We start from the raw sequence: 12,283 nt of genomic DNA on the forward strand, positions 1-12,283 counted from the left end.
TGGTGATTAAATAACAAGGATTGTACACCATGGAGTTCTAATTATTCTTTCAGCCAATCTGTTACCCAGTAATTATAGACTCAGTCGTTCAGACTTGTATCAGTACAAAGCCACCTGCTGCCTCCCAGGATGCCTAGTTGATCAGTGAGAGTATCAGAGAACATAAAAACTGGGAGAGCCCCGTTCTCTTGCCTCTCCATCCTGGCTTGTTGTCTCCAGCTATGAATCACAGTGAGAGTACAGGCCTGTCCACCATACCTGGATGTGCTCAATAATGTCACGGAAAGGCTGGCACTTCTGTAATAAGGTGTCCAGTAGGTCCATGGCTTTGTCAAAGTGTTTCACATATTCCCCATACATCTTGAGGAATGGGGCGAGTTTGTACAGCACATTACCGATCCTGGGATTAACATTCCTGAAACAGAACAGCCCACAGTAGGTTGTCAGATGTCAGTGGTCCAAGGTGGGGTCTTTACTGCTGTATGATCTATTATCTAAAGGATTCTTGGGAACAGTGACATTCTCTCACCTATAACCCAGCAATGCTACTCAGCAGTGTCGTGGATGCCTCACAAGTGCACATCTCCCTGTTCTAAGTCAAATACAGGCAACTCCTTACATACGACTTAGAAGCAGGAGTAGGCCATTCGGCCCCTCGAGCCTGCTCTGCCATTTGAAAAGATCATGGCTGAACTCCTTGTCACATTGCCTCCTCATTTTGAAAGATGTACATTTCTTTCATTGACAACATACTGTCCAATCCAAGGAGCAGATTGGACAATAATGTCAAATCTGCATAACCAATAGCCGACAGCATGTGAACAGAGTACCCAGGAACCTATTTCCCAGGAATCTGTTCCAGTTTCATTCCCTATTTCCCAGGAATCTGCTCCAGTTTCACTCCCCATTCTCCAGGAATCTGCTCCAGTTTCACTCCCCATTGCCCAGGAATCTGCTTCAGTTCCACTCCTCATTCCCCAGGAATCCCTCCCAATTCCTGAATAGATCCCTAAACAGAGCCCACACCAGCACTCCTCAATACAGACCAGTCCTTACCATTCCTGCACACACTGTTGCAGCTCAGGAAGAAAGAATTGCTTGTGGAAGAGGTAAATGGAAGAAATGTTGGAAAAGATCTTCTTTACTGCATCTTCTGAAAATGAATTCCCACTGTTAGCTTCTTTCAGGAGCTCTGCATAGAAAACCTGTAGCAGAGGAGAATACAACCCAGGTATCATTAGACAGTGGAGATTGGATAGACATCACCGGTGGAGGGAGGGAGAGCATCTGAGAGCACAAATAAAGAGGCTTTCTGGCACTCACAACTACTTGCAACTTGATTTTACAGCAGTGAATGTGCAGAGCTTCACAAAGGAGAAACAAAAACTGAGACTTATTATAGGGGAACTGAACAGAGGCAAAGGCATGGAGGTAAAGGGCAAGAGATTCAGCTTACTGGGACTGGTCCTCACAGACATCGCCAGGCTGCTGGAGGTGTGTTGGGATTAGTCCTCATAAACATCACCAGGCTACTGGGAGTGTGCTGGGATTAGTCCTCAATGCAACATCACTGGGGTATAGGGAGTGTGCAGGGACTGGCCCTAACAGACATCACCTAGCTGGTGCGAGTGTGCTGGAATTAGTCCTTAAATGAGACACCATCTGGCTGTTGGGAGTGTGCTGGGATTGGTCTTCACATACATTTCGGGCTGCTGGGAGTGTGCTGGAACTGGTCCTCACATACATCACCAGGCTGCTGGGAGTGTGCTGGAACAGATCCTCACTCAAGCACAGATCTGCTGGTGTGCTGGGATTAGTCCTCAATGAGACATCACTGGGCTGTTGGGAGTGTGCTAGGACTGGTCCTCACATACATCAGCAGGCTGCTGGGAGTCTGCTGGGACAAATCCTCACTCAAACACAGATCTGCTGGGACATCTGTCGGAAAAATCACAGAGCTACTGGGAGTGTAATGCAATTACATAGAATTACAGTGGTTTGCTCCTCTTGCTGCATGTGGGAATCCGGAAACATTTCCAGTCCCCAGGACCAGCATGTGTACAGGAAGTGTGTCCAGCTGCAGCTCCTGGAAGCACGGGTTTCAGAGCTGGAATGGCAGCTGGAAACACTGTGGAACATCCGCGAGTCTGAGAGCATTGTGGATAGCACGTTTAGAGAGGTGGTCGCACCGCAGCTGAAGGGACTTGAGGAAGGAAGGGAATGGGTGACCACCAGGCAGTCCAAGAGAATCAGGCAGGTAGTTCAGGAGTCTCCTGGGGTCCCACTTGCAAATCAGTATTCCATTTTGGAGGCTGATGAGGCTGGTTCTTCAACGGAGTGCGGACAGAGCCAAGCTTCTGTCACCGCAAGCAGCCTGTCTGCACAGGAAGGGGGAAAGAGAGGAAGAGCAATAGTAATAGGGGATTCTATAGTCAGGGGAACAGATAGGCGCTACTGTGACTGTCAACTTGACTCCAGAATGGTGTGTTGCCTCCCTGGTACCAGGGTCTGGGATGTGACTGAACGGCTGCAGGGCATCCTGAATGGGGAGGGTGATGAGGCAGAGGTCATGGCACATGTTGGTACCAATGACATAGGTAGAAAGAGGGATGAGGTCTTGGCATCAAGAATTCAGGGAGTTAGGCAGTAGACTAAAAAGCAGGACCTCTCGGGTTGTAATCTCTGGATTACTCCCAGTGCCACGTGCTAGCGAGTATAGAAATAGGAGAGTAGCACAGATGAATGTGTGGCTTAAGAGTTGGTGCAGGAGGGAGGGTTTTAGTTTCCTGGACCACTGGGACCATTTCTTGGGAAGGTGGGACCTGTACAAGCGGGACGGTCTACATCTGAACCAGAGGGGGACTAACATCCTTGCTGGCAGGTTTTCTCGTGCTGTTGGGAGGAGTTTAAACTAATTTGGCAGGGGGAGGCGATGCAGACTCCTAGCAGAATAGGGACACGGCTAAGCACAGGAAAGCAAACAAGTTTCTTAGAGATACAGCACTGAAACAGGCCCTTCGGCCCACCGAGTCTGTGCCGACCATCAAACCACCCATTTATACTAATCCTAACTAATCCCATATCCCTGCAACATCCCTATCTGTCCCTATATTCCCCTACCACCTACCTCTACTAGGGGCAATTTATAATGGCCAATTTACCTATCAACTGCAAGTCTTTTGGTGGTAGGAGGAAACCGGAGCACCCGGCGAAAACCCACGCAGACACAGGGAGAACTTGCAAACTCCACACAGACAGGACCCAGAATTGAACCCGGGTTGCTGGAGCTGTGAGGCTGCGGTGCTAACCACTGCGCCACTGTGGTCCACTGACTAGTGGGGTACCGCAGGGATCGGTGCTCCAAGTTTGCAGATGACACAAAACTGGGTGGGAGAGTGAGTTGTGAGGAGGATGCAGAGAGGCTTCAGGGTGATTTGGACAAGTTGAGTGAGAGGGTTAATGCATGGCAGATGCGGTATAATGTGGATAAATGTGAGGTTATCCACTTTGGTAGCAAAAATAGGAAGGCAGGTTATTATCTGAATGGCTATAAACTGAGAGAGGGGAATATGCAGCGAGACCTGGGTATACTCGTACACCAGTCGCTGAAGGTAAGCATGCAGGTGCGATAGATACAGCGGAAGTAAGTTTCAAGGAAGTAAAACCAGGATGGAAGGCCTCTACTTTAATGCCAGGAGTATTAGAGGTAAAACGGATGAGTTAAGGGCAAGGATTGACACGTGGAATTGTGATATAGTAGCCATCATGGAGACATGGTTGAGGGAGGGGCAGGATAGGCAGCTCAATATCCCGGGATATAGAATCTTCAGGCGAGACAGAGGAGGGGGTAAAAGAGGAGGGGGCATTGCAATATTAGTTAAAGAGTCAGTTACTTCAGTAAGGAGAGATGATATCTTGGAGGGGGCATCAAATGAAGCTTTATGGATAGAGTTTAGGAATAAAAAATTGCTAGGTGTTTATTATAGACCCCCAGATAGTCAGCGGGAAATTGAGGAGCAAATATGTGCTCAATTTGCAGGGGTGTGTAAAAATAATAGGGTAATTATATTAGGTGATTTCAACTTTCCCAACATTAATTGGGATAGTCATCGTGTTAAGGGCTTAGATGGAGTGGAGTTCTTAAAATGTATACAGGAGAACTTTTTAGCTCAATATGTAGAGGATCCAACAAGCGAGGGTGCAGTGCTGGACCTAATTCTGGGGAATGAAGCTGCACAGGTGGTTGATGTGTTGGTGGGGGAACATTTTGGTGATAACGACCACAACATGGTACAATTTAAGCTTGTTATGGAGAAAGAAATAGACAAGTTGCAAAAAAAGGTTTTGGATTGGGGAAGAGCGAATTTTAGTAAAATAAGGCAGGATCTGGCCAAGGTAGACTGGAAAGAGTTACTTGTCGGGAAATCTACAGAAGAGAAGTGGGGGGCATTCAAAAAGGAAATGGGGAGGGTACAGGCCCAACATGTTCCCTCTAGGGTAATAGGTAGGAGCAACAAGCCCAGAGAACCATGGATGACCAGAAACATTCAGGGTACAATGAGAAGGAAAGGAGAGGCTTTTAGCAAATACAAGGAGAGCAAATCAACAGAAGCATTAGTGGAGTGCAGAAAGTGTAGAATGGAGCTTAAGAAAGCAATTAGGAGAGCAAAGAGGGGATATGAGAAAGCTCTGGCTGGTAAAAGTAGGGAAAATCCCAAGATATTCGATAAGTATATCAATGGGAAGAGGATAACCAGGGAAAGAGTAGGACCCATTAGGGACCAAGGGGGAAATTTGTGGGTGGAGCCAGAGGACATTGGTAGGGTGTTGAATGAATATTTCACATCTGTCTTCACCCAAGAGAATGAGGATGTAGATGTGGAACTCAGAGAGAGAGACTGTGAGAGAGGTTCTTGAGCAAATTGTCATAGGGAGTGACAAGGTATTTGAGGTTTTGGCAGGCTTAGAAGTGGACAAATCTCCAGGTCCGGACGATTTGTATCCCAGGATGCTGTGGGAAGCAAGGGTGGAGATTGCAGGGGCTCTGACACTAATTTTTAATTCCTCTCTGGCCATGGGGGAGGTGCCAGATCACTGGAGAACAGCTAATGTGGTCCCACAATTTAGGAAAGGTTGTAGAGTTATGCCAGGGAACTATAGACCAGTGAGTCTCGTGTAAGTGGTAGGGAAACTATTGGAGAAAATTCTGAAAGAGGCAAAATTTGATTAGGAATAGTCAGCATGGCTTTGTCAGAGGGAGATCATGCCTAACAAATTTGATTGAATTTGCACCGATGCATTAAAACACGTGACCTGTCTACCTAATCCCATTTGCCAGCACTTGGCCCATAGCCTTGAATGTTATGACGTGCCAAGTGCTCATCCAGGTACTTTTTAAAGGATGTGAGGCAACCCGCCTCTACCACCCTCCCAGGCAGTGCATTCCAGACTGTCACCACCCTCTGGGTAAAAAAGTTCTTCCTCAAATCCCCCTTAAACCTCCCGCCCCTCACCTTAAACTTGTGTCCCCTCGTAACTGACCCATCAACTAAGGGGAACAGCTGCTCCGTATCCACCCTGTCCATTCCCCTCATAATTCATAATCTTGTACGCCTCGATCACTTTTGGACTCTCTGGCCAATGCCAGTGTTTATGCTCTACATGAGGTCCACTACTCATGTAACCCTATTAGCTTTCTTCCTCATGTGTTTACTTGGCTTCCTATTAAATGCATCTATGCTATTGCTATTTGCCTCAATTACTTCACGTGGTAACGAATCCCCAACATCACAGATGCCAGTCTTCAGCCAATTCGATTCCCTCCACGTGAAATCAAGAAACGACTGAAGGCACTGGATACTACAAAGGCTATGGGCCCTGACAACATTCCGACAAAAGTACTGAAGATTTGTCTCCAGAACTTGCCGCGCCCCTAGCCAAGCTGTTCCAGCATAGCTTATACTCTGGCATCTACCTGGCATTGTGGAAAATTGCCCAGGTATGTCCTGTGCACAAAAAGCAGGACAAATCCAACCCGGCCAATTACCGCCCCATCAGTGTACTCTCGATCATCGGTAAAGTGATGGAAGGTGTCATTGACAGTGCTATCAAGTGGCACTTGCTCAGCAATAACCTGCTCAGTGAGGCCTCGTTTGGGTTCCGACAGGGCCACTCAACTCCTGACCTCATTACAGCCTTGGTTCAAACATGGACACAAGAGCTGAACTCAAGAGGTGAGGTGAGAGTGACTGCCCTTGACATCAAGGCAGCATTTGACTAACTATGGCATCAAGGAACCCTAGCAAAACTGGAGTCAATGGGAATCGGGGAAAATTCTCCACTGGTTGGTGTCATACCTAATGCAAAGGAAGATGGTTGTGGTTGTTGGAGGTCAATCATCTCAGCTCCAGGACATCACTGCAGTAGTTCCTTAGGGTAGTGTCCTAGGCCCAACCATCTTCAGCTGCTTCAACAATGACCTTCCTTCAATCATAAAGTCAGAAGTGAGGATGTTCGCTGATGATTGCGCAATGTTTAGCACCATTTGCGACTCCTGATACTGAAGCAGTCAGTCTAGAAATGCAGCAAGACCTGGACGATATCCAGGCTTGGGCTGATAAGTGGCAAGTAACATTCGAGCCACACAAGTGCCAGGCAATGACCATCTCCAACAAGAGAGAATCTAACCGTCTCTCCTTGACATTCAATGGCATTACCATCGCTGAATTCCCCCACTATCAACATTGACCAGAAACTGAACTGGAGTAGCCATGTAAATACCATGGCTACAAGAGCAGGTCAGAGGCTAGGAATCCTGCGGCGAGTAACTCACCTCTTAACTCCCCAAAGCCTGTCCACCATCTACAAGGCACAAGTCAGAAGTGAGATGGAATACTCTCCACTTGCCTGGATGGGTGCAGCTCCAACAACACTCAAGAAGTTCGCCACCATCCAGGACAAAGCAGCCTGCTTGATTGGCACCCCATCCACAAACATTCACTCCCTCCACCACCGACACGCTCTGGCAGCAGTGTGTACCATCTACAAGATCTGCAGCAACTCATCAAGGCTCCTTAGACAGCACCTTCCAAGCCCGCGACCTCTACCACCTCAAAGGACAAGAACAGCAGATGCATGGGAACATCACCACCTGCAAGTTCCCGTCCAAGTCATACACCATCCTGACTTGGAACTATATCGCCGTTCCTTCACTGTCACTGGGTCAATATCCTGGAACTCCCTTCCTAACAGCACTGTGGGTGTACCTACTGCACATGGACTGCAGCGGTTCAAGAAGGCAGCTCACCACCACCTTCTCAAGGGGAATTAGGGATGGGAAATAAATGCTGGCCTAGCCAACAATGCCCACATCCCACGAAATGAATAAATAAAAAAAGAATAATTCTAAACAATCTCTGGGTAGAGATTTATCCTGACTCAAATACTTAGCTGCTGGGAGCAGTGCTGGAATAATTAGATTTGCTTGGATTGTGCTGGGAGCAATCCTCACTGGGCTATCACACAGCTGCTGGCAATATGCTGGGAGCAGTGCTGGAGTAATCATGGAAATGTTGGAGTAGAATCAGAGAATGATGAATGTTTACAGCACAGAAAGGAGGCCAGATAGGTCATCGTGTTTGTGCTGGCTCTCTGCAAGAGAACTCAGCTAGTCCCACTCCTCCGCCTTTCCCCCGGAGCCCTGCAAATTTTCTCTCCAGATATTTATCTTTTGAAAGCCATGATTGAATCTGTCTCCACCACACTCTCAGGCAGTGCATTCCAGATCCTAACCACGCACTGCATAAAAAAACATTTTCCCTCATATCGCTGTTGGTTCTTTTGTCAATCACCTTAAATCAGTGTCCTCTGGTTCTGGATCCCGCCTCCAATGGGAACAGTTTGTCTCTGTCTACTCTGTCCAGACCCCTCATGATTTTGAACACCTCTATCAAATCTCCTCTCAACCTTCTCTTAGGAGAACAGCCCCAGCTTCTCCAATTTATCCATGTAACTGAAGTCCCTCATCCCTGAAACCATTCTTATAAATCTCTTCTGGACCCTCTCCAAAGCCTTCACATCCTTCCTAAAATACGATACCCAGAATTGGACACAATACTCCACTTGTGGCTGAATAAAGTTCACTGTAACGTTCTTGTTTTTGTACTCTATGTCTCTATTTATAAAGCCCAGGAACCTGGATGCCTTATGAACCACTTTCTCAATCTGTCCTGTCACCTTCAATGATTTGTGCACATATATTTATTTTAGAGATACAGCACTGAAACATATCCACAGGTCCCTCTGCTCCTGCGCTCCCTTTAGAATTGTATCCTTCAATTTATATTGCCTTCCTCATTCTTCCTGACAAAATGTATCACTTCCTACTTTTCTGCATTAAATTTCATCTGCCACCTATCTGCCCGTTCCACCGGCCTGTCTATACCCTCTTGAAGTGTATCGCTAGCCTCCTCACAGTTCACAATATTTCCAAGTTTTGTGTCATCTGCAAATTTTGAAATTGTACCCTATATACCCAATTCCAGGTCATTAATATATATCAGAAAAGCAGGGGTCCTAACACTGCCTCCTCGGGAACCCCACTTTATACCTTTCTCCAGTCTGAAAGACAACCATTCACTGCTATTCTCTGTCTCCTGTCACTCAGCCAACTTTGTATCCATGCTACCACTGTCCCTTTTATTTCATGAGCTTCAACTTTGTTGGCAAGCCTATTATTTGCACTTTACCAAACACCTTTTGGAAGTCCATATACACAAGATGAACCCCATTACCCTCATCAACTCTCATTAAACCTCACTAAAAAAACTCATCAAGTTACTTAAACACAACTTGTCCTTAACAAATCAGTGCTGGCTTTCCTTAATTAATCCACACTTGTCCAAGTGACAGTTAATTTTGTCCTGGATTATCATTTCCACAACCACAGGGGTTAAACTGACTGACTTGTTGCTGCTGGGTTTATCTTCGCATCCTTTTTTGAACAAAGGTGTAACATTTGCAATTCTCTAGTCCTTTAGTACCACCTCTCTATCTAAGGGAGATTAAAAGATTATGAACTGTGCCTCTGCAATTTCTTCCCTGCCTTCCCTCAGTATCCTTGAATAAATCCAGTCCTAATGACTAATCAACTTTAAGAACATCCTCTTTATCAATTTTTAGCCTATCCACTATCTCAACTATCTTCTCTTTCACTATGACTTTAACAGCATCTTCTTCCTTGGTAAAGACAGATGCAAAGTAATTATTTAATACCTCAGCCTGTGATGAAACAAAGGTATATTATATAGATTATTATTATTATTATTATATGATATTGGAAATTATTAGAGAGGATTCTTCGGGGCAGTATTTACTCCCATTTGGAAACAAATGGACTTATTAGCGAGAGGCAGCATGGTGTTGTGACGGGGAGGTCATGTCTCACTAACTTGATCGAGTTTTTTGAGGAAGTGACGAAGATGATTGATGAAGGAAGGGCAGTGGATGTTGTCTATATGGACTTCAGTAAAGCCTTTGACAAGGTCCCTCATGGCAGACTGGTACAAAAGGTGAAATCATACGGGATCAGAGGTGAGCTGGCAATTTGGATACAGAACTGGCTCAGTCATAGAAGACAGAGGGTAGCAGTGCAAGGGTGCTTTTCTGAATGGAGGGCTGTGACTAGTGGTGTTCTGCAGGGATCAGTGCTGGGACCTTTGCTGTTTGTATTATATATAAATGATTTGGAGGAAAATGTAGCTGGTCTGATTAGTAAGTTTGCAGACGACACAAAGGTTGTTGGAGTTGCGGATAGTGATGAGGATTGTCAGAGGATACAGCAGGATATAGATCGGTTGCAGACTTGGGGGGAGAAATGGCAGATGGAGTTTAATCCAGACAAATGTGAGGTAATGCACTTTGGAAGATCTAATACAGGTGGGAAGTATACAGTAAATGGGCTTAAATAATAATAATAGTAATAATAATAGGCTTAATTAGGTGGAATATAATTATATAATTATAATTAATATATTATAGCTTTTAGAATTAAAGATTGAATAAATGGTCAGTTTTCAAGACTCACTGAAATTCTCCTTTAAGGGTAGAGTTAAAAAATTCATTCCAAGTTCTTCCAAGTTCTCTGTTACAGTAGAATGTGAACCAGAAGCACCTTTTAAGTTGGGAAATCAATTCCAGGGTCTTTGTTGCCAGGGAATTGGAGGATAAACACACTGAAACATCTTATGTGATATACGTAAGAGGTAGCTATAAACTTAATTAGGTGATAGTGTTAGTAAAAAGACAGATTGACTCAAAAAGATGCTACAAGGTACCACAGAAAAACAATTACAGATAATAAAATGAAATGGTACTTACAGAAACAGATGCCAAATAAACCCAATTACAAACATTTTGACCAGATAAAGCTCACAACTTCAAGAGCAGGGGATTTCCAGCAAAAACATTAAGTGGGGATAGTAGCTAATGATATTACTATATATGGATCTTAAAAGCAGGAAAAGCACACAAAGGTAACACCTGTATGCTAAAAGGTCAGATGAAAGCTTAGAAACAGTATAAACACGAGGATTCTTGAAACAAGAAACTAGAAGTATTGTATTCTTCATCAACGCTTCTCAACCTATGGCTTACTCGGGAAATTTAAGGGAACAGTTTACTTTGAATTTTGATGGATATTCTAAGATATTTTGCTGTAACAATATCAAGGTTGAACTTTTGGATTCTATTTCAGAAATAGGATTATGTGTTACATCTCTTGGTAATCTTTGATATTGTAGTATACTTAGCCACTTAAAGTGTGCCGTGAACAGCAGATGCCCCTCTACGTTCATTGATCTCACCAAAGCCTTTGACCTCGTCAGCAGATGTGGTCTCTTCAGACTACTAGAAAAGATCGGATGTCCACCAAAGCTACATGGTATCATCACCTCATTCCATGACAATATGAAAGGCACAATTCAGCATAGCGACGCCTCATCAGACCCCTTTCCTATCCTGAGTGGCGTGAAACAGGGCTGTGTTCTCGCACCTGTTTGGGATCTTCTTCTCCCTGCTGCTCTCACATGTGTTCAAGTCTTCAGAAGAAGGAATTTTCCTGCACACAAGATCAGATGGCAGGTTGTTCAACCTTGCCCATCTAAGAGCTAAGACCAAAGTACGGAAAGTCCTCATCAGGGAACTCCTCTTTGCTGACGATGCTACATTAACATTTCACACTGAAGAGTGTCTGCAGAGACTCATCGACAGGATTGCGGCTGCCTGCAATGAATTTGGCCTAATCATCAGCCTCAAGAAAACGAATATCATGGGACAGGACGTCAGAAATGCTCCATTCATCAATATCGGCGACCACGCTCTGGAAGTGGTTCAAGAGTTCACCTATCTAGGCTCAACTATCAACTGTAACCTATCTCTCGATGCAGAAATCAACAAGTGCATGGGAAAGGCTTCCACTGCTATGTCCAGACTGGCCAAGAGAGTGTGGGAAAATGGCGCACTGACACGGAACACAAAAGTCCGAGTGTATCAAGCCTGTGTCCTCAGTACCTTGCTGTATGGCAGCGAGGCCTGGACAACATACGTCAGCCAAGAGCGATGTCTCAACTCATTCCATCTTTGCTGCCTCCGGAGAATCCTTGGCATCAGGTGGCAGGACCGTATCTCCAATGCAGAAGTCTTCGAGGCGGCCAACATCCCCAGCATATACACCCTACTGAGCCAGCGGCGCTTGAGATGGCTTGGCCATGTGAACCGCATGGAAGATGGCAGGATTCCCAAGGACACATTGTACAGCGAGCTCGTCACTGGTATCAGACCCACCGGCCGTCCATGTCTCCACTTTAGAGACGTCTGCAAATGTGACATGAAGTCCTGTGACATTGATCACAAGTCGTGGGATTCAGTTGCCAGTGATCGCCAGAGCTGGCGGACAGCCATAAAGGCGGGGCTAAAGTGTGGCAAGTCGAAGAGACTTAGCAGTTGGCAGGAAAAAAGACAAGCGCAAGGAGAGAGCCAACTGTGTAACAGCCCCGACAACCAATTTTATCTGCAGCACCTGTCGAAGAGTCTGTCACTCTGGAATTGGACTTTATAGCCACTCCAGGCGCTGCTTCGCAAACCACTGACCACCTCCAGGCACTTTCCCATTGTCTCTCAAGACAAGGAGGCCAAAGAAGAAGAAGAAGGAAGTGTATTGAATGTGCAATTCTTTAATAAATATATAAAAGTTAATAAATCGTCTCAAGTAGCATTCTGTATACAA

At 45.4% G+C, this 12,283-nt stretch overlaps 1 protein-coding gene across 7 annotated transcripts in view; it reads right to left on the minus strand.

Moving 5' to 3' along the window:
• LOC137383764 (FYVE, RhoGEF and PH domain-containing protein 4-like) overlaps positions 1-12,283 on the minus strand; it is a 448,993-nt gene that overhangs the window by 166,915 nt on the left and 269,795 nt on the right. For all 7 annotated transcript variants that reach the window (XR_010977458.1, XR_010977457.1, XR_010977456.1 and 4 more), the window contains 2 exons: positions 1,057-1,205; positions 259-415 (listed from right to left, as the gene is read on the minus strand). Coding sequence is in view for 3 of the 7 variants with exons in the window: in XM_068056923.1 (XP_067913024.1) it covers positions 259-415; positions 1,057-1,205 (306 nt within the window). In the remaining 4 variants the exon portion in view is untranslated. The remainder of the gene's footprint in view (positions 1-258; positions 416-1,056; positions 1,206-12,283) is intronic.

This window comes from Heterodontus francisci, chromosome 25 (assembly GCF_036365525.1).
Source record: "Heterodontus francisci isolate sHetFra1 chromosome 25, sHetFra1.hap1, whole genome shotgun sequence".
In the NCBI taxonomy this organism is placed as follows: Eukaryota; Metazoa; Chordata; class Chondrichthyes; order Heterodontiformes; family Heterodontidae; genus Heterodontus; species Heterodontus francisci.